The sequence below is a fragment of the Mus caroli genome, chromosome 18, assembly GCF_900094665.2.
Source record: "Mus caroli chromosome 18, CAROLI_EIJ_v1.1, whole genome shotgun sequence".
NCBI lineage: Eukaryota > Metazoa > Chordata > Mammalia > Rodentia > Muridae > Mus > Mus caroli.
In genome coordinates this window covers 9,357,018-9,383,630 of record NC_034587.1, presented here as the reverse complement: position 1 = coordinate 9,383,630, position 26,613 = coordinate 9,357,018, and the positions used below count along the sequence as shown (strand labels likewise).

Genomic DNA, 26,613 nt, shown 5'->3' with positions numbered 1-26,613 from the left:
CACCGTTAAGGAAGTTAGAACAGGATGTTGGACTCATTCGAAAGCCAAACGCAAAGGAGTCGTTATGCTCATCCTAGAAAGGAAGGTGGATTAGAGTTAGACTGACATTTCAGAGCCACGGACCGCAGGGTCACAATTGCAGAGCAGTGCTTCTGCCTGCTTTCTCTCTGCTTCCCTGTTAACTTGCTGTTAAATAATTCCTGCTTATCTCAAATGGAGATCTGCACTCTTTGTCTTCAGTGTTCTAGGAAGACAGAGTCTATGAGAAATCACCATATCCCAGAGCTGTGTTCGGGGATCAACTGTTTATTCCTGCTGAGCACTCAGACCTCCATTGCGAAAGCAAGCTCTCTGGGTCACGCCACAGCTCTCAGTGCCGCAGCCAGCTTCCCCTGGAGCACACCAGGTTCTTAGCATAGATCTCCAGGTACTCAAGAAAAGCTGCTTCACCTTTGACAGCAGCAAAATGACAAGTAATAACACAGCCGCAACTCGTCTGGGCACAGCAGGGCTTCGTGTGGAAGGGCTGTACCCGAGCAGCCATGCTGCAGCCCTGCTGCAGGCTTTGGGAAGCTGGGATCTGTGCACATCCCCACCTACTCTGACCTCAAGCTTCTTCCTAACTCATGCTCTCTTCAGTTTGCTCCTCACTTTAGTGGATCAAATCTCTAGTGCTCAGTGTGTGAAAGCTTAGATGGTAGACATGGGTAAGCAAAGAGAGCAACACTTTCCCGGCCTCCTAAGGCATCCTCCCTACATGTGCTCATGTCTGAAGGGAACCGACCGTAAGTAATCCTGTACCCAAACTACTATTCCCCACAGAATCAGCACACTAGCTCAGATGGACACGCCCATCTGTCATTCAGACCTGAAGGTGGGGCAGACTTACGCCCTCTCTCATTAGTGCATTATGTGATGAACTCACGGATGAGGGAAGTAACTCATTGTAATGGATTCTAAGTTTTAGAAGGATACTATAGAAATAGATGCGTACGATTTTATATGTGATTTAAATGTATTAAAATCAATAAAGTGGCCCTAGCTCATTCGCCTCAGAAGACAGGTTTGGTAAGTGACAGACTTTACACATATCATTTATAAGACCCAAAGTGGGGGGCTGGAGAAGCAGCTCAGGGATTAAGAGCATGTACTGTTGTGTTCTTCCAGAGACGTTGGTGGCCAGCACCCACGCTGGGCAGCTCACCATTAGTCAGGCTGCACGGGATCCAGCATTACCTCCTGGCCTCTAAAAGCAGCTACACATCTCCCTCTCCCTCCCCCTCCCCCTCCCCCTCCCCTCCCCCTCTCCCTTTCTCCCTCTCTCTCTCTCATACACACACACACACACACATTTTAGAAATTGAAAATAACCTCACATTATCAAAATACACAGTAAAATCAAATATTAGGTCGTTACATGAAAGAAAGTATTACCTTAAAAGAGTAAATCGGCTCTTTGAAAATTTTAAGCTGCTTAACTGTAAAAAGTTACATAATGTAGTGACTTAGGTGTTTATCTGAGATGTGAGGCTAATTTTAGTTTACAACATTTTAGATCAGGTTAGATTCCCAGCTGCTGGGCTAACCGTTGACCTTTATGTCTGACTCAGCCATAAGTTCCTTGGCTGGTGTGTACTAGTGTTCAGAGAACATTAGGAGACACAGAAATGTGTGCTTCCTACACGTGAGTTCAGACCCGGAACTAGCTAGATGGTGCATGACAGTATCAGTCATGTGGAAAGGAGAATATAGTAATGATATTTAAAAGACTGCCCTGAGACCTGCTCTGTTAAGACAAGGAGAGGTACTTTCAGGGAATTGAGTAGGCAAAATTTGAATACTTTAATTGAGATTATTTGAATAAACTTAGAAGATATTTTATATGTAAGATGCTTTTAAGTACCTTAAGTTTCCACATTATAGCAAAAATTTAATTGACACTACATAGATTAATGATTAACAATATTTTAAAGACTAGGGTTAAACCATGAGCTTTGGAGAGCAAATATTCCCATGGTTATATGAGGGAATTGTTTTCATAAATGTTAGTCAAGTTGCATCTTCCTTACCTGTCAACTTTGAGGAGGTTGATTTTACTCTTGATTTAAATATTGAGATGATGGAGTAAGTAGATCAGTGGAGTACATACGTAGCATGGCCACAGCCCTAGCTCCCATCCTCGGTACTGTAATAAATGAATGAAGGCATTTATGGCGGGGCTGGAGAGAGGGCTCAGCTGTGTAGCACTCAGTGCTCCTGCAGAGGTTCTAAGTTCTTTTCCTGACACCCATGTCAGCTGTCATAGCTGCCCGTAACTCAGCTCCAAGGATCCAGTACCCACTTCTAGATTGAGTAAGCATTTGCACAGAAATATATTAATTTTAAATATTATTAATATTTTGTTGATATAACCTAGTATATGTTCAAGACCAATCGTGGCAGAATTTAATTAGTATTTGTTGTTGCATAGATGAATTTCTTTTCTGCCTTTTTTCAAAGTTTCTTCCATATCTAAAGTTTTTTTCTTTTTTCTTTTCATGTATTTATTCACTTTACTTCTCACTATCTGAGAAGGGGAACCTGGTATCACTCTATCCTGGCACATCAAGTCTCTGTAGGACTAGGTACATCCTCTTCCACTGAGGCCAGACAACGCAGCCCAGTTAGGAGAACAGATTTCAGGGACAGCCCCCACTCCAGTTTTGGGGGACCCACATGAAGACCAAGCTGCACATCTTGGTGTGGGAGGGATAGGTCCAGCCTATGCTTGCTCTTTGGTTGGTGGTTCAGTCTCTGGGAGTCCCAGAGGGTCCAGGTTAGTTTATTCTGTTGGTCTTCCTGTGGAGACTCTGTCCTCTTTGGTCCCTCAATCCTTCCCCTGACTCTTCCACAAAACTCCCAAGCTCCATCTAATGTTTGGCTGTGGGTGGGTCTCTGCACCTGTTTCCATTGCCTTTCAGAGGACAATTATACTAGGAAACTGTCTGCGAGCATAGCAGAGTATCATTAATAGTGGCAGGGATTGATTCTTGTTCATGGGATGGGTCTCAATTTCAGCCAGTCATTGGTTGGTCATTCCCTCTGTCTCTGCTCCATCTTTGTCCCCGAACATCTTATACGTTTTGAGTCAAAGGTTTTGTGGGTGGGTTGTTGTTTATCCCTCCACTGGCGGTCCTGCCTGGGGACAGGAGGTGACCATTTCCAGCTCCATATCCCCCACTGCTGGAGTCTCAGCTAGAGTCACTCCCTCCACTGACTCCCTGGAGGCCCCCACCCCTGTCCCAGGTCTCCGGCTCATCTGAAGATGCACCGCCTGCTTCCCCCGCCCCCCAACATCAATTTCTGTTCTTTTTCCCCTGCTTTTCCTACTCCTGATCCTATCCACACTGTCCTGTTTCCCGCCCTACCCTCTCTTTCACCCAGTCCTCTCCCTCCATCTACCTCTGGTATCTGCTTTTCCTACTCCTGATCCTATCCACACTGTCCTGTTTCCCGCCCTATCCTCTCTTTCACCCAGTCCTCTCCCTCCATCTACCTCTGGTATCTTTCTTATTGCCCCTTCTGAGAAAGATTGAAGTATTCTCCTTTGGGCCCTTCTTGTTATTTGCATTCTTTGAGTCTATGGATTGTAGTGTGGGTATCTTGTATTTCGTGGCCAATTTCCACTTATAAGTGAGTGCATGCCATGCATGTTGTTTTGGGTCTGGGTTACCTCACTCAGGATGATAGAAAGTTTTTAATAAATATCCCATGAGGGCCTGAAGAGATGGTTCAGTGGGTAAGAGTACTGGCAGCTTTCCCAGAGGACCCAGGTTCAATTTCAGTACCTGCAAGGTGACTCACACCAGTTCCAGAGGATCCAGTGCCTCTCTAGCCTCTGAGTGCAGTGCATGCACCCAGCACACATGCAGGCCAAACACTTACACACATGAGAGAAGGACATCCCAGGAAGGGGGATGCCTGCCTAGCAAAGGTGTCTGCTTTGGCGGCTTTACTCTTTATTTTTGTTCATAGTGTTTGAGTGTAGATAAAGAGTGCATGGCTCCTGTATTGAGGTCACATGACAGCCCCAAGTATATATTTTTACTTTCTACCTCGTTTGAGGCAGGGTCTCTTGTTTGTTGCTGCCTGGCCTACCTCAGCCTGTGAACTTCAAATGATTCTCCATTTCTGCTCTCATATTGCCACAGGAACATTGGGGTTGCTGTTTACTGCCTCGGGGTTTACAGGACCCATGCTTGCTCGCCAGTTCTCTCACCCCTGAGCAATCTCTCCAGCTTCACCAAAGTGGTTTGGGAAGGTGGGGTCTTTGGACCTCCTGGGCTTGTTTCGAGCATCCACAGCTTTTATAGCTCTACAAAGACATTGGCCTTTGCACACACTTACCCATGTGTGTTGAAGAGTTTCTGAAGACTGTATAATGTGTGAGGCCCTAGTATGTAGTACAGAAACCTTTCTGAGGTCTAGTTGTCTTGTTAATCTCTGTGTTAAAGACTTTGCCAGAGAAAGATGCTGTTCTCTGGTTTTTGTTTTTGTTTTTGTTTTTTTACTGCTCTAAATAGTACTGATTTTATGCTTATAAAATCATTAACTTGCTAAATGAAAAAGGCATACATTTTAATTTTTTGATTTGTTAACTATATAGCCTACAGCAAAAGAAAGTCAATTCCCTGGAGCCACAGTAACTTGTAAGATTTAAATTGATCGTGGACCAAAAAGGCCACAAACCCCAGTGGATATGTAGAGATTATCATGAAGGGTCTAGTTTTGCTTTGCATGTCCAGTGAAACTCAGATTTAAAACCTGTACTTTGATCACATTCACCTCTCTCTCCTTCCAGCCCCTCCTCCACACTCACCCGACCCTGTGTCGTTATGGTTTGTAACCTGTAGGTTCAGGATGGGCTGCCAGTGTACTGCTGAGTGTGTGACAGTCGCTGGTGTGTGTTTGACATACCAGAGGCCACGCCCTTAGAAAAAACTACCTTTCCCTCTCTCTCATTACTAATAGTTCTTCAGCTATGGATCTATGGATGGGACATCTTGCCCACCTTCTCTTTCCACTCTGAGGTTTTGCCTGGCTTGAGCATGTATGTGCTGTGACAACTATTGTGAAGTCATGTGTGTAGTTGCCCTGTGTTTGGAAAACTGCCTCTGGCTCTTAAGATCTTCCTGCCCCCTATTCTAGGATCGTCTGAGATTGAGTGTGTCTGTCTGTGTGTAGTGAGTTCCTGTGTGTATGTCTGTGATTTCTCACAACCTTGTCCACAACCTTGACCAGTTGTGGGCCTTCATATTTACTGCCACATAATACAAACAGCAGCTTGTCTGATAAGGTTTCAGGGAACTCTTACACAATTGGTACCCTTTGCCATATTACATCGAGTAGCTAGCCTTTCAGATGTCAGCCTCTTGCCTTGCTTAGCCTCCAAACTGTGAACCAAAGGTCGTTATTACTTGTTTAGTCTTGTGTTCTTAGCAACATAAAACAGACTACCAAACCATTGTAAAACAAAAATAATAAAGGGTGTATGTTGGAGATTTGGGGCAAATGCACATTCACATATACCTGACATGCCAATCAAGATGTAGAACACGCCCTCACTGCTCAACATTCCACAACTGCCTTTCACTCAGTCCCTGGCTTAGAGTTCTATTGCTGTGAAGAGACTCCAGGATCATGGCAGCTTTTATAAAGGAAAACATTTAACTGAGGGCTGGCTTATTCAGAGGTTTAGTCCATTGTCGTCATGGCAGGAAGCATGGCAGCATGCAAGCAGTCATGATGCTAGAGAAGGAGCTGAGAGTTCTACATCTGGGTCCAAAGGCAGCAGGAAGAGAGTAAAACACTAAGCCTGGCTGAAGCATCTGAGACAAACTTCACCCCAAGTAACACACTTTCTCAGACAAAAGACCCACCTACTCCAACATGGCCACACCTCCTGTGGGCCTATGGGAGCCATTTTCATTCAGACCTCCACACCTTCCATAGACAACTGCTATTCTTTTTTTCTGTTGCTAAAGATTGCTATCTAATGGGATTACAAATGGAATCATAGTGCATGCTGTAAATTTTGTTTTGATCACCTGCTATGGTGTTTTAAGAGGCATCTCCATCCATCTGATTATCAGCATCTGTCCGTTATACTGGTGAGTGATGTGCCATGTTTGGAACGTGCCTGTTGCTTCTTTGATGGTGGAGTTAGATTGTTTCCAGTTTGAAGTTGGAAATAAGGTTACTGTGTAATTGTTCTTACAGGCATCCTTTTATGGTGTGGTTTTTGTTCTCGACACTTTCAGGGATAGATTTATCAGGTCATAGGAGACATGTACATTTGGCTGCTTCCCACAGGTATGTCGTGTTCCTCCTGTGGGCGTGCACGCTGCCCTCACCCTCACCTCTATCTGGTGTTCACGCCTGTGCGTCAGTGCCTCTCTGGTTTTGGTAGCCTTTCTTCAGAAACAATAACTACTTGTCCAGTGTTTATGCTACATGGCTTGTTCTGTGAAGTTTTTTTTGTGGGTTTATTTATTTTAAATTGTGTCTGTATATTTGTATCATCGAGTCTATATATTGTGACTCCTAATCTAGGCACTAATATAACTAATATAACTGTTTTACTTTGTAACCTGACCTTTGGTCTCCTTAATAATAGACACAAGTTCTTAAGCTTCTTAAAGCACACATTATAAGTTTTAATGAGCCCACTTTAAGTTTTCTCTTTAATTATTCTTTCATGGGTCCTTCTCAGGCACTCAAATACACGTAGAACCTGCCCTTGAGTTCTTCCTCATCACCGACAGCATTTTCTCCAGTTAAATTCACCAGTGTCTCTTGATGAAAATGGAAAGGGCCTCAGGAATCCTGCACTGTGGCACAGAGCTCCTCACAGTACACAGATATGGGTTTCTGTTCTTACTGACGACAGAAGAAATGCATGTTGTAAATGTCCTGTGCTCTGGTTTGCTTATCCTAGAGCCCTACCTGATAGAAATCCTGGCTTCGTAAAGTTTATCTTTATCTTCACATCATGCACCTACGTATCCTGCAATCCTGATGGCAACGGAAGGTTCATCAGAACTTAAAACTGGAGGGAGGGAAAGTTTAATGTAACCGAGAGTCATTGTATTGCCAAAAGTAAAACAACTGGGGTGGGAAGGAGAGGAAGGGAGGAGAGTGTTGGGCACTTGTGGAGCCCAGGCATGAAAGCGTGACACCAGTTTTTCTGTCACTCCCCACTAATGGTGATGTGTGTGTGCTTGTGTGTTGTATATATGTTGGTGTGGTGAGCGATGCATGTGTGGGGTGTTTTCCTCTATTGTTTTCCATCCGATCTTTTGGGATATGATCTGTCACTGACCCTGGAACTCATCAGCTTGGCTGGGGCTGGCTGGCCAATGAGCTCTCAGGATTTACCTGTCTCTGTTTCCTTTTCTCCACCAAAGCTGAGGTTACAGATATGTGTGGCCAGCTAGGCATCTCAGCCCTGCTGCTTGTATGGTAAGTGCTTTGCTGACTGAACCATCACCTAAGCCCCTCCATCATACTTTTTGCGAGACAATCTCTCTCTCTCTCTAAACCTGTTCCAGCTAAACTGGCTAGCCAGAGAGTACCTGAGACCTGCCCATCTCCACCTTCCCGCCTTCTGCTGCCTCCAGCACTGGAGTTGGCTATATGTCACTGCAACCAGCTTTAACAAGAGTAAGGAGGACATGAACTTGAGTCCCCATGTTTACGCTGCAAGCATTTTGACAAACAAGTCACCTGTCTAACCCTCTTTGTGTACTTGCCTGCTGGAGCTGTTATCCTTTCAGATGAAGAGAATGGGGTGCATTCTGTATGATCCCTTTTGTCTTAGCCAGGATAAAGAGAAAATAGAGCAAGAATTTCCAGCTGTGGTTTTGGGTACTTTTCAAGGAACATTTACCTAATGATCAGCTTAGAAAACTTACCCAAATATCATTTCCCTTTTAGCATTCTTTTTAAAGAATACATTTGTGAACTTTATCCCAAAATGAGCCATTTTTACATTGTTTTTGATGTATAAATGAATTAAGACTTTATTGATATTTTAATTTATTCTATACTATCATTTTTAAAATTTCCATTTTATAAATTTATATTTATAAATTCATCTCTAATGACTTTCTAATTTGGAAGCCTGATTCAGTCAGGTCAGTAGGAAACAGAAATTAAAGATACAAGCAGTGTTTCATTTAAGTTTTATTTAAATTGGGATATGAGAGAGAAAGGAAGAATTTCAACAGTGGAGAAAGCATAAGTGCCAGTTGTTGACAAGTGTGTACATTAGTACACAGCACATGATGAGCGCCCTGGCCCACATGCTTACCCTAGGTTCCGGCCCAGGTGTATTGGCATCTCATTTCTCTTGTTAGTTCATACAGAATGGTTAATAACATGAAGTAATCACTTGTTCAAAGGAAGCAAGAAGTTTGTTGAAGAAGCTGGTTTTCAGAGTCCTCTTCAAGACAGGGCCAGGGCAAATGTGTTCTTAAGTGCACATACCGTATTTCCCCAGTTTCTCTCATGGATCCATTTTTAACTTACACGCAGTAGGTCCGTGCATTTTGAAACACTGAGTACCTGTTGTATGCCAAAGCCTTGGTAGCATAGGCAGCAGAGGAAACCTGCTGTCCAACCCCCAGGAGGACCACAGTGCAGTGCTTGGCAGGGCTGTGTAAAGGTGAAGTACAGAGTTGTGAGAAATGAGTGGAGTGTGGGGCCAGCTGACCTCATTGTTCTGAGGTAGGGCACCAGACCTACTTCTAAAATCCCGCTGCTGACAGTGTGGCTAAGCTCAACACCATTTCTGCAGCTACAGAAGAGGAGCTTGGATGGAGGGCAGTGCTGCACATCTGCCAGAGATGTTCTTGGAGAGCAGAAGTAACCTGAGGTCTAGACAAGAATTAGTTTTATGTGATAATGGCCATGGAACGCTTAAAGCACATTCAAGTTAAGTGTGACATCTACAAGTGTGTTCCATGCAATCATGTCAATTAAATGAATAACACTACTTGGATAAAACTGGCCTGGAATTTTGGCTCCAGTTATATGGTGAAGAACTCCAGTGTATTAGTTATTTATCTGTTGCTATGATAAAGCACCATGCCCAAGACAACCTAAAAAAAGGAAGCACTTAATTGGGCTTATAGTTCCAGAGGGTTAGAGTCCATAATGGCAGAATGAAGGCATGGTAGCAAGAACATCTGAGAGCCCACATGTCCAGCTGCAAACAGGAGGAGTCAGAGAGCACACTGGAAATGGCATGGTCCTCTGAAAACCTTGAAGCTTACCCCAGTGACTCACCTGCTCTATATATTTGTACAGTTTCACCAACTAGGACCAAGCATTCAAATACATGAGTCTTTGAGTTCTGTTCTTATCCACCTCACTATAGCCAGCAGATTATTGAATGACAGGAAGGAGAGAGACTTCAAGTACTACCTCCTTGCATTATGGACCCCTAACCATAGTCTTGGTTTAAGGAATTTTTGACATCCTCGGGCCCCAGCCAGTAGTTATCAAGGAGGGTTGTACTGTTGTTTATACATCTTCTGGGCTGTGCTGACTGGAGACCCTAGGTGAGACCCACTGACCAGAATATCTGTCTTTGTTGTACGAAGCTCTCTCAGTGGCCATGGCAGCATGGGACCCATGTGCTCAGTCATAAAAAGTAACATCAAAGAGAGCTTTGATTTGACTGGAGATTATTCAGCAAATAACTACTTTGCTACATTATCATCCAAAACTGAAATTGTTAAGTTGTCCACCCAGTTCAATACCCCAGGCTACAAAATGAGATGATTTTCATGAAGTAATGCCATTAGTGTCTGCTTTATGTTGACAGGTCTTTTACACATATGGCCCTGGGAAAATGCTTTATGTCTCTAACCAAGTGTTGTACTTAAGCATGTATTTGACCACGTTTTTATTACTGTGTGTGTGCACGTGCACACGCATGCATGTGTGCATGGATGAATGTGTGCTGTAGTATGTGTGTGGAGGTCAGAGGGTAATATGAATCTGTTCTCTCCTCTTACCATAGGAGTCCCTAGAGGATCCAGTTTAGGTTGACAGGCTTATTAGCAAGTATCTTTACCTGTCCAGTCATCTCATCAGCCCTTGTGACCACACATATTTAAAAGATCATTTGACAATTCATGACATTTGTGCCTGTATTATTATAGCAAGCATTTGATTGACAGTCCCTACCCTTACTTATGTTGTCTTAGAATTTCTGTTGTTGGGATAAACACATTACCAAAAGCAACTTGGGGGAGGGGGATGTATTTCATTTAACAATTCTCAGATCACAATCTATCACTGATGGAAGTTGGGGCATGAACCTAGAGGAAAGAACTGACACAGAAGCCATGGAGGAACACTAATTACTAGCTTGCTTCTTGTGAGTTACTCAGCTTCCTACTGTATACCTCTAGAGTCACCTGCCCGGGTGTGGCATCACTCATACCTGTGTGTTACTGGTCCCCCCCCCACCCCCACACACATCAATCATTAACCACAAAACTGCTTCACAGGCTCAGCCACTGATCTTCTGTTGGGGTAATTTCTCACCTGGTATATCAAGTTGACAAAAATCCACCTAGGACCTAGGTGTACAATATTCACTTTGAAATGCTCATTTTATTAACTATTAAATGGAGTTTACAGAGCATAATAAATAATATTAAAAAAATGGCTCTGTATGTACTGCTTGTATACATTATCCTCACAGTGGATTAGGAAGATCTGGAAGAAACATTGTAACTCTATTTCCTAAGTAGAAACACTAACCATAGGATATTTGATTCCTAGTTCAGGTTTCACAGCCCTTAATGGAAGTCAGAACTTTAAATGCTGGGAGTTCCGACTCTGTAATAATCCCATTTCTACTGCTTACCTGCAGTTGTGACTATGAACACAATATTTCCTAAGAGAGCTCAGAGGACAGGGCTGTTGTGAAGATTCAGTGGTGAGGCTCCTGTTGAGTGATTGACAGTCTACTGTGGGTGGAGCCATTAGTATGCAGATTCTCGCTCCATCCTTAAAGCGCATTTGAAGTTTGCTAAGGATATTCTCATGTTACAGCATTTGTGAAAGCTCTGCTTACTGAAAACAACTTGGAATTCTTCTTCCTTTTCTGAGGTGGGGACTTCATGATCAATGGTATTTTAAAATGATATAGAAACTAAATTATATACATGCTGTTGAGCTTTCTGAAGGTGGCAGAAAGGAACTGGGGACCTGAGGATCTTGGAGGTCTCAAAGTCTGGACAAGGACAGCCTTCTGCAAGGCCTCACTGCTTTCTGTGGAGATGTGGCCTTGAGACATTTTGCAGTATGGGAACTAAAATTAGGACATAATTTTAAAAGCTCTAGCTTGGGTGAGAGAAACCTTTACTAGGATATAAAATACAGAAGCTATTTAAAAAACAACAAAACTATCTGTGTACAAACTTTTGTAAACTAATTCAAACCTGCAAGTGTAGCAAAAAAATTAATATCTTTCATTTATTTAAAAATTCTTATAAGTCGGGAGTAGTGGCACACACCTTTAATCCCAGCACTCGGGAGGCAGAGGCAGCCGGATTTTTGAGTTCGAGGCTAGCCTGGTCTACAAAGTGAGTTCCAGGACAGCCAGGGCTAATACAGAGAAACCCTGTCTCAAAAAACCAAAAAATAAAACAAAATAAAATAAAAATAAAAAAATTCTTATAAGTAGATAAATATACAAGTAAAAAAAAAACAACAACAAAACTCGAGTGTTTCATCAAACCTTCTCCTCTGGCTCAGGGACCAATGAATAAGACAAGGCAGAGAGATTGTCAGAGATAGACATGATGGATGACACAGCAGGAGCGTGCAAAATGAACTCACAAAGACTACGGCAGCGCGTACAGTCAGTTTCTGCTCAGCTTGCAGTGGGGTACCATCACTGAGAGGGGGAAGTAGACATGGGCTCCTACCCACAACCAAGATGCTACCTACAGTTGATACCTGCTTGAAAAGGAAACATCTGTGTTCTTTGATAGAGTCTTGCTGGGTATATTAACCACACTCCAGGTTAGACCCAGTGCCCACGGTATCTTTGTGGACTTTTTGTTTCATGTTGCTTTGTGTGGGCAGTTATTTGTCTTACTAGTCTTTTACTTAAATACTTTGGCTTGTAATTTTGTGTTTTTATGGGGTGTGTGTGTATGTGTGTGTGTGTGTGTGTGTGTGTGTGTGTGTGTGTGTGTGNTGTGTGTGTGTGTGTGTGTGTGTGTGTGTGTGTGTGTGTGTGTGAGAGAGAGAGAGAGAGAGAGAGATCTTGGAGTTTTTGTTTCTGTATTTTGTTTGTTTATTTTTTTAGAGAGAAAGGGTGTGGTGTTGTGAAGGGGGGATCTGGGAGGATCTGGGGGAGTTAGAGGAAATGAAAAACATGATCAGAACATACTGAGTGAAAAAGAATTCACTAGAAAAAAGAACAACAAAAGAAAGAAAATAGAAGGGAAAACAAATGAACAAACAACCCCCACCCAGTGGGGGCTGGAGACATGGCTCTGCAGTTCTGAGCATTGGTCCAGAGCCCAGCCCATGAATGAGATTCCACCACCAGGTTAGGTCATCGTGCCCCAGTTAACAGTGAAGTCAACCACCCTATAGGCATGCCCACAGGTCAGCCTGAGCTACACAATTCCCCAACTAAAATGCTCTTTGCAGGTGTTTCTAGCTTATCAATTGAACACTTCAGCCAGCCCAGTAAGACATTGTGATCTAGTTTCATATGATCTCGTTTCTGTGTGTAAACTCCCAGCTTTTCTGGTACCATTTTCTAAAAGGTTTTGGTGTTTCTGTCGTCAGGTGAGTGTGGTTTGGCTCTATCCCCACCTTCTGTTCCATTGATGTTCCTGTCTGCTTTTATAACAATACCCTGTTATTTCGTTACTGTGGCTTTTTTTAAACAATATTTTTTATTTTTGAAAATTATGTATTCTAATTCATTTCTTGAATTCTTAGTCTTGGATTTCATCAGGATCTTTGTCATCTGGTACCATTATTCTAGGATTGGCAGTTTGGGGAGAAGACAACAGGAACCAAGTCAGTCATTTTGTTTGTTTGTTTTTGTTACTTTCCTTTCTTCATAATGACTGTATTTGTAGCATTCGGAGGGCCTGGATAGTAGTATGCTTGTGATGCCATCCTCCTCTCCTGAGCTGGGGTGAGGGTGCAAAACTACTCCAGTTTTTTCCCTGAGAATAGAACACCTGCCACATCCATAGACACTACACAGGATCAACCCTTAATTGTCTCTAGTGTTTCTTTCCTGGGATTTTTTCTGTGATGGGTGTTCATGTCTTCTCAGTTTAATATCCTGTACCACTGTCTAGCTTTGCCTTCATCTTTGTATGGATCAGACTCTATCCCTGGCTTGGCTTGATACTTGTGGTCGGTACTGCATGTAGTTTAACTATGGAAACAACCAGTGCTTATTTGTGGGTGTGGTAGCTGAGGTGATCTTGTTCTTCGAGGTGGTACAAATCTGGGCAGGCAGGAATAGCTACTGGGTCCCATCCCTTTCAATGGGGCAGCCATATAAAAGGCCAGACCAGCTTCTGGGTCTAGTATGAAGTGTCTGATTTCCCAAGACATGGGCATAGGTAGACAGGGCAGCCCCTTGGTAAATTCTTGAAGATTGTATATGCTTCAGGTTTGATACAGAATTCTAATTCTCAAAAATACAAAAATGAGTTGTTTTTTTTAATATACTCATTATAATGATAATATAGTTTGGGGATATTTTAATTTACAAATCATACTATAAAATAGAATCACCTCTCAAGTAGCTAGTGAGCCAAGTATTTGACATATCTAACTGCCAAATCCGATGAGTAAATTGTCCAAGTGGCATGCTTTTGAATGGGGGCGCGGATGGGGTTGCTAAGACTCTGGGTGAGCTAGTAGCAAGAGTGCTAAATAACAGGTTCTGTCCCGGATGTGCATTCTCCACTGAAAAAGACTCTTACCCAGGTGTGCTGAGATTTCAGCATTTGCATGGCCATACTCGTGACATAGGTGTGTTCACAATGGCCCCGGGGAATTAGGAAATGCATTTGAACAGATGATACGCCCCATGCCCCTTGTTCTAGTTGAAGCTTAGTTTAGCCTGTCCTGTTTTATCAATATCTTTATCATCTTTGCCAAGAGTCTCCTGAGCAAGTGGCGCTGTGTGCTTACCGTGGTGATCCATGGGACACAAACAGGAGGGCAGGGTGTCTGCAGATGGATGAATCTTTGGGTAATGTGAATTTCTGAGTCCTGACTTGTGAAGTTCTCTTAAGGCTTCAATTGTCCAAGGGTGGCTCAAAGCTTGGACGCAGGAAGTAGGAGACGGCTTACAGTTTTTCTCAGGAAGAAATTTTGGGGGCTCAGCATTCTTTAGTCAGAATTCATAAACTCATTTGGTTCTGCTCATTTAGAGTCTGTCTGCCAGAGTGTGGAACAGGGCATCATGGCAGGACAAGCAGAGACAGCACCATCACACAGTTAAGACAAACTAAGGAGGTTTCTCATTCAAAACGCAGATAGTAGTTTGTTGTGTAGACAGCCATGATGTCCTCTGTGTGGTCTAAAACTGAGCCAGGCAGAACACTGTCAGCCCCTGGTACAGTGGATTGGTTTTTTTTTCTTAGCCTGCAAGATAATGACCCTCAGATGAACTCCAGGGGAAAAGAATAGCCACTCTGTACTCCCTGCTGAACCATTCTGACTCCTGCTTTGAGCTAATACTGCCATCCAGTAACATACTCCTGATGGAAATCTTAACATACAGAAGTGTATGATGCAAATCAATGGACCGTAATTTACCATATCCTTATTTAAATCTCCCCTCCCCCTGTGCACTGGCCCTGCCTGGCTGGCGTAGGCTGTGAGCTGTGAGCTGGCATCTGTTCTCATCCACTGGGCACCCTTGAGAAATGTTTTTCTCTTTCTCCACAATCTTAAGAAATAATCACTGGGATCCAGTCCATCCAGGATAGCTGCTGCTATGGTCAAGTGGCTGTTGAAGTGTGGCTCGTGTGGCTGAGCAGAGGGACTTATGCAGCTTACATCTTCACTAGTGTAGGCTGTGAGGCAGGCAGCAGCAAGGCTCTCCACTGGGCAACCTGCTTCCTCACAGCTGAACTTCACTTTGAGCTCATAGCTAAGTTGGTGTTCTTAGTGTGAAATACAGTGCATTTTTAATTAGATATTTTCTTCATTTACATTTCAAATGCTATCCCCAAAGACCCCTATATCCTGCCCACACCCGCCCTGTTCCCCAACCCACCCACTCCCGCTTCCTGGCCCTGGCATTCCCCTGTACTGGGGCATATCTTTGAAATACCAAGGGCCTCTCCTCCCATTGATAGCTGACTAGGCCATCCTCTGCTACATATGCAACTAGAGACACAGCTCTAGGAGGTACTGGTTAGTTCATATTGTTGTTCCTCCTATAAGGTTGCAGACCTCTTTAGCTCCTTGGGTACTTTCTCTAGCTCCTTCATTAGGGGCACTGTGTTCCATCCAATAGCTGACTGCGAGCATCCACTTCTGTGTTTGCCAGGCATTGGCATAGCCTCACAAGAGAGAGCTTTGTCAGGGTCCTGTCAGCAAAATCTTGCTGGCATATGAGTTGCAGAGACAAGGTTCTGTGCTGAGATGGAAGGGAAGACCATCTTAAAGACAGGGAAGACCATTTTAAAGACAGTATGTGAATTGTTTGCATGATACTTGTTAAAATGCTAATATTCTGGCTGCAGCCCTTCCTTCCAGTGCCAGCTTCTTCCCTACAGTGGCTGGTTCCTGTTGATGTCTCTCAAGGTCAAGCCCACCCACACTCATGCACAGGTGGGGAGGCTCACAGCCGCCCACCCGTGCCTAAAGAGCTATTAGCGGCTGATGGCCACTGGGGAAGGCAGGGTCTGCTTTCTTCAGGGTTATGTCCCCTATTTGGTTCACCTTCTTTCTGTAGGTGGCTGACACCCATGCACATTTGGCCAGGACTGGTTTTGGACTTGGGATTATTTGGAGAGGGGCATAGTTGGAAGGGAAAACCTGGTGGGAATATTCTGAGGTTTTGGAGGGCGGATGTGATCAATGTATATTATATACATGTAAGACATTCTCAATGAGTACATTTTAAAACGTGCAAAGTAAAACTTGAGAGAAGGCTTATTTAGTTCTTGGTTCCATGGGACTCAGTCTTTGGTCCTCGTCACCCTTGGTTCTGGGAGACTCAGGGCAGGTAGCCTTGAGAAGCATGCCCTTTTGCCCACTTCCTCCACGTAAGCTTTGCCTCCTAAATTTGCAGAGTCACAAGTGCTGCTGGCCCTGAGCCAGGCGTTCAGCTTAGGCGGTTCTGGGAGCCATTCTATAGTCCCCTGCACAAGGAAGACCAAAGTTAGTTTGTTTCTTTCCTTTTTACTTGATTAACTTGGATCTTGCCACATTTGAAATTCTGTGTAATGTTCTCTTTGTGTTCATGTAGCAGGGATGGCTGCACACCCTTGGCATCATTGGCACTGGGCAGATAACTCTGTGTGCTCAGTCTTGTTCCCTGTAGGCTGCCCAGAAGCACAGCTCTCCTGGCCTTCCTTGGGGCAGCTCAGCTTTCCATGCTGTGCCTAACACAGCCTCTGCCAGAAGCCCTTCCTCAGATGTACAGAACCTCTCTCCCCTCTTAGGCCAATTACTTTGACATCTATTTACTTGATCTGTACTGTGATTCCTGTTGTCTTGGATACACCAAAAAACCGAATACTTTCTAAGAGAGAAAAATGATAATAATCCAGAGTTTATCCAGCAAGCATTCCTTTCCTTTGCTAGGCCCTGTATTAGGCACCACTGTAGCAGTAAATAAAACCTCGGACCTTCCATACTGATTGGTCACAGTCCTGGGTAGACAAGAGATTATGCAGGTGTCACATTATCCATGCTGTGGAGAAGGGTGAAAGAGACAGGTTCGGGGAGAGTGAGACAGTAGGGGTATTGCAGGGGCGTTTACACCTTTCACCCCAGATGGCATACCCCAGGTCCCCTGCTGTGCCTCTTGTCCCCTAACCTCCTTCTTCCTGTGTTCTTCCAGAATTACACACTTCCTTTGCTCACAGTTAGTCTTGTTTTCTAGACACGTTGTCTGGGCTCTGGTAAGTCTTCCTGCATAGCAATGTTAAGGAGACCGTTGACAGTGGCACCCGATCTGGGCCCCAGTCTGTCTGTCTCTTGGGGCTGTTTGGCTATGTGCCTCCCTGCAGTCTGCCATTGCACCTGTCTTCCTGGCAGCCTTGGCAGCCTTAGGTCATGGTCAACAGCTCTGAGGTCATTGTTAAACCAAGACTTCTGCACAGCATATATTCTTGTAGGCCAGTATTTTTCTCATAGTTTCTGACCAACTCCTAGCACAGTGTGGGCTAAGGTTTGCACCTGGCTCTGCATATCCCACAGAAGAACCCAGAAGTCTGTAGAATAAGTTCCCACTCAGACTCCCTTCCACCTCTCCTCTCTAGTTTTGTTTGACATACATATCATTGCTGGTAATTTGGCTTCCTCATAAGCAAGTAATTAGTCTATTCGTAAAATATTGCAAAAGGAAAAGCAGAGAATAACCCGTGGGACTCCTAGTGGCAAACCTATGGCAGTTCCTAAATGGTTAATAGTTACTGAGCTTGAGGTCCCTTATCCTCTTCTCTTTCTAAAACAATGCCCCTGAGATGCAGTGTGGTGGTACAGACTTGTACTCATCACACTGCAGAGGCAGAAAGAGTGAGAGTTTGAGACCAGCCAGGAGAACATAGCATAGGAAACCAGCCGTGGGTATGTAGCAAACCTGTCACCAACACACTTGTAAGACATTGCCTTTCTTGCCTCTATTCTTGTCTCCTGTCAGAACAGTAGGACATGGCTATATACTTAATGTGAACCCTTGTTGTGGGTAACCACTTGTGACCCTAACGTGTGCTTCATCCAGACTGACAGTGTGTTACTGCACTTTAGTCAGCAGAGGGAAGGGGTGCTGATGTACATGGCTAACACGGTATTATAAAGTCTTGTGGCAACAGCATTAGGGATCTGTGCTCCTGGGATGTATTGTCCTTGTCACAGGAATTGGTAGTCTTGGTGAATGGAGAATGTAGTCTAAATACTTGCTGTGGCCCCGGCTCTAGCATATTGCCTGGTTAAAGACTCTCCTGATTGAACAGTATATATTCCTGAAAGAAAAGGCTGAAGAATTTCACTAGGACAGCTTTTAAGTAGTCGTTGCTTTCAAACTGAAAATCCCATTATAGTTCAAATTGATGTAGGAGTTCTTTCAAAGATAACAGGTTTTTTGAGTATTTTGAGTTTTGTTGGTAGTTGTTTTCTTTTTAAATTTATTTGTATGTACAGGTGTTTTGCCCGTGTGTGTGTGTGTGTGTGTCAGTGTACCACATAAATACTTGGTGCCTGCAGAGACCAGAAAAGGGTGTCTGATTCCTTAAAATGGAATTACAGGTGCTTGCAAGCCAGCATGTGGGTGCTGGGAACCAGACCCAAGACCCGTAGAAGAGAAACCAGTGCTGTTTACTGCTATCCTCCTGCCTCATTATTTCAGGTACTAGGATTATAAGCACGTATTGTAGTCCTTGAGTATTACATCTGAATGTCTCTTAGCAGGCAGCTAGCAATCTGGCAGCTCTTGTCACCTTGGCAAGCTGAGTTATTGCCATCTGCTGTAGAAAGCTGACCTGGCCGGCTTGTCCTTCCCTACCATAGGACTGCTGTCCTGATCTCTGGGGTGGGCTTGGAATCCTGCCTACCAGGCCTGGCTTCTAACTGCCTGCAATTGAAGCTGGAGACCCCCTGTTACTGAAAGCATAGTCTGTCTTGCTTCTTTCTCTGCAGAGGCCTTGAAAATGTTCCCTCTGTCAAGGGTTGCTTTTGAAAAAGTCTTCCAATGTATAGGAGGTATCACAAATTCTTTCATGCCAGTGCCCTGGGCAAGTTTGAATTGCATAATCCAGGGTTTCAGCTTTGCTTCTGTCTTGATAATTTGTTAGTATTTTCTCACTTAATTTCCAAAACACTTCAGGCTTTAGGATGGCACGTTGTGTCCAGCTGTTGGCTAGAGTGTGATGGTTTGTTAGGTCACAGTATGGCTACTGGGTTTTGAGTCAGATAACCGAAGTAGATATGCCAGCACACAGAAGCATGTATGAAGGTTCTTTAGAGTGAGGTGATCTGGCCTTCTTCTGAGGAACAGGACAGATTGAGGGAGTTATAGTCATCACAGCACTGAAGACAAAGGGCCTGTTTATTTGCTCTGAAAATACCAGGGGTCAGAGCAGTGGTCAGTGGACATGGCCACTGCTTTGCACTGTCTGTGACAATGCACATTTTTGTAATGTGTCTGTAGGTGGGTGTGCCTATACTCAGGTCAATGGCAACATGGCTTTCTTTCCACTATCACTGGCATTAAAAATGAAGTGTGTTTTCTTTTTTTTCCCCCAGAACAAGCCTGCCATCACCTATGTTCTCCAGAAACGATTTCAGCATCTGGAGCATCCTCAGAAAATGCATTGGAATGGTGAGTTAACTCTGCTTCCTCATGGTGTCCAGCGACTACCTGGTTGACCTCATATCCTTGGGAAGGGGATCTCAATAATAATAATAATAATAATAATAATAATAATAATAATAATAATAATAATAATAATAACAACAACAACATAGGAGTGTGGCCTAACAGTGGTCAAAGTACCCATGAGTGTAAACCCTCAGCCTTAGATCAGCTATTTAACATGGCTCTCATGGGACCTTTATTTAGGAAGATAAGGATGCGCTTCTCTTCAGTGGCTCACCAAGCTTGTATCTGCCCATACATCTCCTTAGAGATTGTCTCCTAGGACAGACCCCACTAAGTAGACTCTTCCTTTGCTAGGGTTCTGTGCAGTCTCTGTGAGCGCAGTATGGGAGATGTGTTGGATCATCTCTGCTGCATTGTCATGGCAGGGTCTAATCTGGGAGAGGAGGACTATGGCAGCACTGCCTCCTGGACTCTCTGCCATCTGATGAAGGCTAGAAGCCTCTTCCTAGCATGACACCTCAGATGTTAGTATGGCCACCAAAAATGATGGTAACTGAATAACATGGCTCTCAAGATACTGAGGCTTCAGTCTGAGCAGTATACTGTGGATGCCGCCACTTTGTGCCTCCTGGTGTGCTGCCAGAACCTTTCCTGCATGCCCGTCTGATGCCAGAGTCTCTTCAGCATCTCTGCTCCCTACATTCTAGTGCTTCTTTGCCCTGTCAGCAGAGACTTCCAAGTTGCTCATCCCAGAAATAGTCAGCGTAAACCTGTGTCTTCTGCATCCTTCACAGAGAGTAGTTCAGCTAGGCTTTGCGACGCTATTTCATGACTTTCATGTCAGCCTGGCTACTCCTTTAGGTGAGACCTGGGCAAGGTACCACTCCTAGCTTATGTGCAAAGATACGTAGTTTATACAAAATGTCTAGGCATCTGCTAGGCCGGCACAGTGCTCAGTACAGAGTGGTCCTTGTATCAGCAGAGAGGCCAGCTGAGAGTCAGAAAGTGGGCTTCAGTCTTCTTCAGTCACGTTAGGATTCAAGGCAGCAAACATGGCAAATATGGAATTAAATGAGGTGACGATTATATACCCACTAGACTGTAGGCTAATAAACGTCACTTGTTACTGACGCTAATAGTCCCTTTATAACTAACAATTCAAAAAAATTTTTGTGGAGTATTTTTCAGACCTTCAATAGATGTGTTTATCTTTGTCATACAACATGGAGCTGTGTGTATATGTGTGCTTCTAAAGTGAGAGCCAGTGTCACAAGAGAATGATTATCATTACCACAGTGATTTTTTTCTAATATTAAAGCAACACTGATGTCAACTCATTAAACTGGTTTCATAACTTGCTGTTTAAACAAAACCCATGGTTTGGAACTGGCTCTCACTTTAGAAGCACACATAGACACACAGCTCCATGTTGTATGACAAAGATAAACACATCTAGTGAAGGTCTGTTCTGTGTCTCTATAGAATCGGTGCCACGTCTGCCTTGAGACCATGTGGGAAAGGAGTTTGTATGAACACAATATGTGTGGCTGGTCTTTCTGAACATTATAGAAAACACAACTTGTTGTATGTCTCTTGTCTGAGCCCGTTTCCTGTCTCAGCAGATGTTGGGTCCGTGGTGGCATCAGGTGTGGTAGATGTTGTGGAGATCACCAACAGTATGCCCATTTGTCTTTATCAAGTTCCTTTCTACATTAGAACTGATCTTTCTAAGTTAGGAGATGACATCATGTTAGATCAAACCTGTCCTTGTTCTCTCCAGAGTGTGGCAATGCTTTTATTTTTAGGTACAGAGCTGAGGTGCAAATAAACATGTGGATGAATCCTAGGTCCAGGAGAGCGAACACAAGCAGGTGTGTGGGTCGCTAGCACTGCAGAGTGTTCTGAAGCCTATCTGTGGGTCTGGCTCATGGAGGCTGATAAAGCTCGGACAGAGAGCTACAAGGAAGTAAGACCTTGGAAGGTGACCCTCTGATGTTCTAGATTCATTAACATGGGTTTACGGGCATCACCAGCATCTGGAATGTTCTGGGTTGCTGACTGTGTAAGGCCTCTGGGGCTGCAGGAAGAGTCAGCAGATGGAAGTGCTGGACAACATCAGAGAAGGCAGTGAAGATACCTGGCAGAGGAGTGCAAAGGGCGCTACCAGAGCTAAAATTGTATTTTTCTGTATAACTCACTCTAATGTATACCTGTTTTACCCTGCCCCAAAGAAAACAAGCCAAGACTTAGAAAATAGTAGCATGCATACATGTTGATATCCTTAAAGAATTTTTTTAAAAAACCCTTTATGTCATGCCCATGATTCTATTACAATCATGTTACAATGTTAAAATGTTACATGTAACAATTTGCTAAAGATCAATTGAAAAACCATGTAGGTACCTTCAGCTGCCATATTTTTTCCCTGAGCATTATGCAGTCTCTTAATCTGATGATAAGATGTTGGTTGGTTGGTTGGTTTTTTGGTTGGTTTCTTTCTCAAGATGGGGTCTTGCTATGCAGCCCAGGCTGGCTTTGACCTCTGAGTCCTCCTGCCTCTTCCTCCCAAATGTTCACCAGTATGCCTGGCTTAGAAGTTTTAAAAATAGCAGAGAAGATGTGACTCTGTCTGACCTACATACACTGTCCCTGTGGACTAGGCCAGACTGACAGTGTGTGAGCACCGCTGGCATCAGCCTCACAGCTCAACACTGATCTCAAGGCTTTCTTAGTTAATGGCCTACTGATACAGTGATGGGCAGTGTAATTGGAAATGTGGGCTTTCAAAGTCACAGGAGGCAGAGGTAGACAGACCTCTGTGGATTGGAGTGGCCTACCTAGTGAGTTCCAGGCCAGCTGTGGTTACACAGTGAGATCAAATGAAAATATAAACAATACTCATGGGAGATGCTTACCTGCTAGGGATGGTGAGGCTCTAATTCTGTGACCAGGAAGGACAGTCTCTCTTTTCTCAGTTAGGGTATTTATTACTGTGTACATAGTGATCCAACACCTCTACAACAGGGCTCACTAGGTCTTTCCTCCCCGGGACCCCAGTACATCATACTTTGCTTTGTTTCTAAAGAGTATAGAATCTCACATTTCTCACACCTATGAAGTCCTTCCTTTTCCTTTCCCATTTTGTTGTGGGCAGGCTTTTGTTACCAGATATCCAGTTACACTGTATGAAATAAATACTTTATGTAACTAAAATTCGATATAAATCCCTTTGTGACTAAAGCTTTCAGTAAGCAGGACCCCTCTCCCCAGTACTCTCAAAACATTTGCTCTACTGTCTTCCTGCAAAGGTTTCCTTAAGCCTGGCTCCCCTTCTCCTGTGCCTGGCTTTTGAGCTTTGTCAGCAGACCCAGCTGCAGGTTCAGCTTTGGGAGACCTGTTCACAGCACTTGGGCCAAGGCAAAGAGCCCTTGTCGTTGATGTCCCCTCTACATCCCCTGATTGCAGGCAACACTGTGACCTTAGTGCTTGGTTACTGTAAGAGGTGAGGAAGGTCTGCTTTATGGTGAATGCCGACTTTTACAAATGAAAATTCTGTAATACTCTGCAGGGCTCTGGGGAGGCCATTCCCACGGAGACGTTCTTGCTGTCATCGTTGGTCGGCTAAGTATGCAAGCACAGGGTGCTTTCGAATAGTTCAAAAGCATAAAGTCCCATTTCCCTTACACTTGTGTTTCTCTTCTCTATCTTTACAGAAACTAATTAATTGCATTGAACCAATTTTTATCCCTGAAAGTATTTTATTGATTTTGTATTACACTATCACAAAATGTGTCTAAAAGGAATGCTAACTTTGTACCACTATTATAAACAGTATATCAGTGGTAACATTATGGCTGGAATATTTCCAAAATATCAGCATAAAACATAGAATACTGTTTGTGTGTGAGTGAGGCGGTCCTGGTACAGTTGGACTGGCACATCTGAGCGACCATCTCCAAGTGCAAAACTGATAGTGGAATGTAGGAACAGTTACATTACTTTTATAGATACCAAGCTTGAGAAGCCCTTTGCACATTAATAAACAGATGGGAGTAGGAGTTTGTGGGATTGTTAATGTCTAGGATTGTCATTCAGTTCTTTGTCCCTTCTCAGCTATATGCCAAAAATTAGAGTGCATTATCAAAAATAATTTGTTATGATCTATAAGCTGACAAATCAATTAGGACTTCTTCCACTGTTTGTATAAACAGAACTTTGGAAAACTTGTAGAGAGGACTTTGTTCCCAAGATGTAGGCCTTGTGGTCTGGGGATGTTACAGGAGGCTCTCCCAGGTTCTCCCATCCGCACCCACAAACTTCTTTGACCCAGTGTTACCCAGCCCTTTAGAAGGGATTCGGAAACTTCCCCTGGAGGCATACTTTTGCCAAGTTAGTATTTTTTGATGAAAGTGTTTTGTGTTCCTTTGGGCTCTGAGATGTGTTAGTGACTTTTCTACCACTGTGACCAGTGATGTGATACGAACATGAGGGACGAAAGATTGGCCTGGGCTTCTGGTTCCAGAGGCTTTAGTCAGAGACTGGCTGTACCCTTAACATGATGCAGAGTGTCATTGTACTTGGAGTGGCAGAAGACACTGCTCACTTGGGGCAGTCAGAAAACAGATAAGAGGGGTCAGGGACAGGACGCGCTTGGAGGACTCTCTTCAAGGACCTGCTTCCTTCATTGGCATCATATGCCACCAGTCCTACGTGCTGCTACCAGGTTGGGAATGCACCAGTGAAATCAGAGTTCCTCTGGCTGATGGTAGTCACCTGCCAGTGACAAGGCCTTCAACACAGAGCCATAACCACTTCTGTCAATCTACACATGTGCTTCACTAGGTAGAGAATGGGGAAAGACGGGAGGTTTGCCACACCTGCAGTGCTGTAAACACTGACTTGAGACACAGCACCACCACCTCCAGAGTAGCATGATCTAAATCAGACTCTCTCCTCGGAGAACTGCTAGAAGTCACCCTAGTGGGCCTCAACTCCATAGCTGAAGTGGGGGAAGGTATGGAGAAGTAGATGAGTGGTACCTTGCATGAAAGAGGCTGTGCCTAGACTCCCTGATAGCAAGTTCTGAGGGCTTTCACACTTAGGAACAAAAAATTGTTTACAATAATTCAGGGTGGGAGGTGTGTCTTGTATGTTTACTTTTTAAATGATAAGCCTGGCAGGGCCATGTGGCTAGCCCAGGCCTGCCAGAGCTGAGAGGAGAGTGAGTGTGCATGGGTGGAATATGGAAACAAATACCAGGTGAAGACTGTGGCTTGGCACTGGCAGCCAGGGCTTGCCTTCCACATTTGCCCAGCACTGCAACTCATCGCCCCTCAGCTCAGACCCATGCAGCAGTCCTCAGTTTCCTTCCTTTTCCCTGTAGCCTCTCATGTGTTCTCTCTCCTGCTTTCCTGTTGGTAGTACTAAGGTGCCCCATGCAGTTGGCTCAACACCCAGACACTCTCCACTTTTCCTGCCTCGCTGTCTTCCATGTGCCCTTCACATGTCTGTGAGGATCGAGGTGAGGCAGCTGCAGCTGCCACCAGAACAGCTTTGTTTCTAGAGTGCCTTGCTGTGCACGTTCTAGCCTTGCTGCTCAGGGCACTGTCGACAGTGCATTCAGATGGCAAGGTCATCTAGCCAATGACAAGCCCTAGACCATGAATCATTTCCAGGAGTGAGTCCCCAGCTGGGTGGCACTAGTTAGAGCATGGCAGGTGATCCTCCATGGCTCTAGACGGAAGGGATGTGTCACTACAGCAGCCTTCATGCTACATGGAGAAAGGATCCAGGGCCAGGCTCATCTCCCCCTTTCTTCCTCCTAAGGAACACCCAAAACTGCTGCTTTTCCGGACTGTTCGTGAAGAACCCAGAGGCCAATGGAGTGCTTGGGCCACACATGGCTCCTGAGGGGCTGCCTGAGCAACAGGGTAGACAGATTTAGCAGACACCCAAGGTTTCTGTCCATACCCCACATCTGAGCTACTTGCACATAGATCTGAGGATGGGAGACTTATTGTTTAGAAAATGGCCTTGACTTCAGCTGAGCTCAAAGCAGCCTTGCATATGGGCGGTGCATGGTGCTAGAATGAAGGGATGGCCTTCCTCCTCTGTCTCTTCACAGCCCGTCAGCAGATCAGCAGTCTCCGTTAGGAGTGTCTTCAATTGCATCACTGCGGTTTACTTATGTGCATGTATCAGTTTAAACTTTGTTTGGCTAGGTCACAAGGTAGAGTTGCCTGGAATAAATATTTAATTTTTCCATCTGACTGCAGTTCAGTGATAAAAAGCGTTCCGGCTAATGTCTCTTCCTGAAGCTGACCTTCGGCATACACATTTTCTTATTACTGGGACATAGACACATGCTAATTTGTTTATATAATAGCTAAGGGATACCACAACCAGGTTTGTCTGCTGGATTAGACGAAGCAACAGTGCATTTAAATTACCAAGGACTAGGAGAGATGGAGGGGAAATGTACATTGTGTAACTGTTTTTATTACCTACATTGTAAGTTTTAGAAACCAAAATAAGTGTAAGATTATTTTTAATTAACTCCAGACAGTGGAGGAAATAAACTTGCCATCCAGTTGGCATGCTTTAAAATAGCTTGCTGTGTGCTCCTGAGAGAGGTCAGGACTGTTTTCATGACCATCTGAAGTGTGTGCACACATTTCTCTCTGCCCCCCACCCCCCAGTGTGTGTGTGTGTGTGTGTGTGTGTGTGTGTGTGTGTGTGTGATATATTTGAGACAGGGTCTCACACTGTATCCCTGGACCAGACTGCCCTTCATTCTCATAAATCTACCTGCCTCTACCTCCGGAATGCTGGGTAAAGGTCTTTTATTTGACTATGATAGTGGCTTCCCATTTTCTTGAATGTTTACCTTCTGAGTCCCTGTAAAGAAGATGTGTTTTAATGTGTTAAAGAGTGTAAACTCTTATTGACAGTGTCCTTTGCCTTACAGAAGCTTTGCAATTTTATGAGGTCCCATTTGTCGATTCTCG

The 26,613-nt window shown here is 44.2% G+C and overlaps 1 protein-coding gene across 7 annotated transcripts in view; it reads left to right on the top strand.

Moving 5' to 3' along the window:
- Osbpl1a (oxysterol binding protein like 1A) overlaps positions 1–26,613 on the top strand; it is a 186,133-nt gene that overhangs the window by 134,962 nt on the left and 24,558 nt on the right. For all 7 annotated transcript variants that reach the window (XM_029471901.1, XM_021150443.2, XM_021150445.2 and 4 more), the window contains one exon: positions 19,531–19,606. In XM_029471901.1, the coding sequence (XP_029327761.1) occupies positions 19,531–19,606 (76 nt within the window). The remainder of the gene's footprint in view (positions 1–19,530; positions 19,607–26,613) is intronic.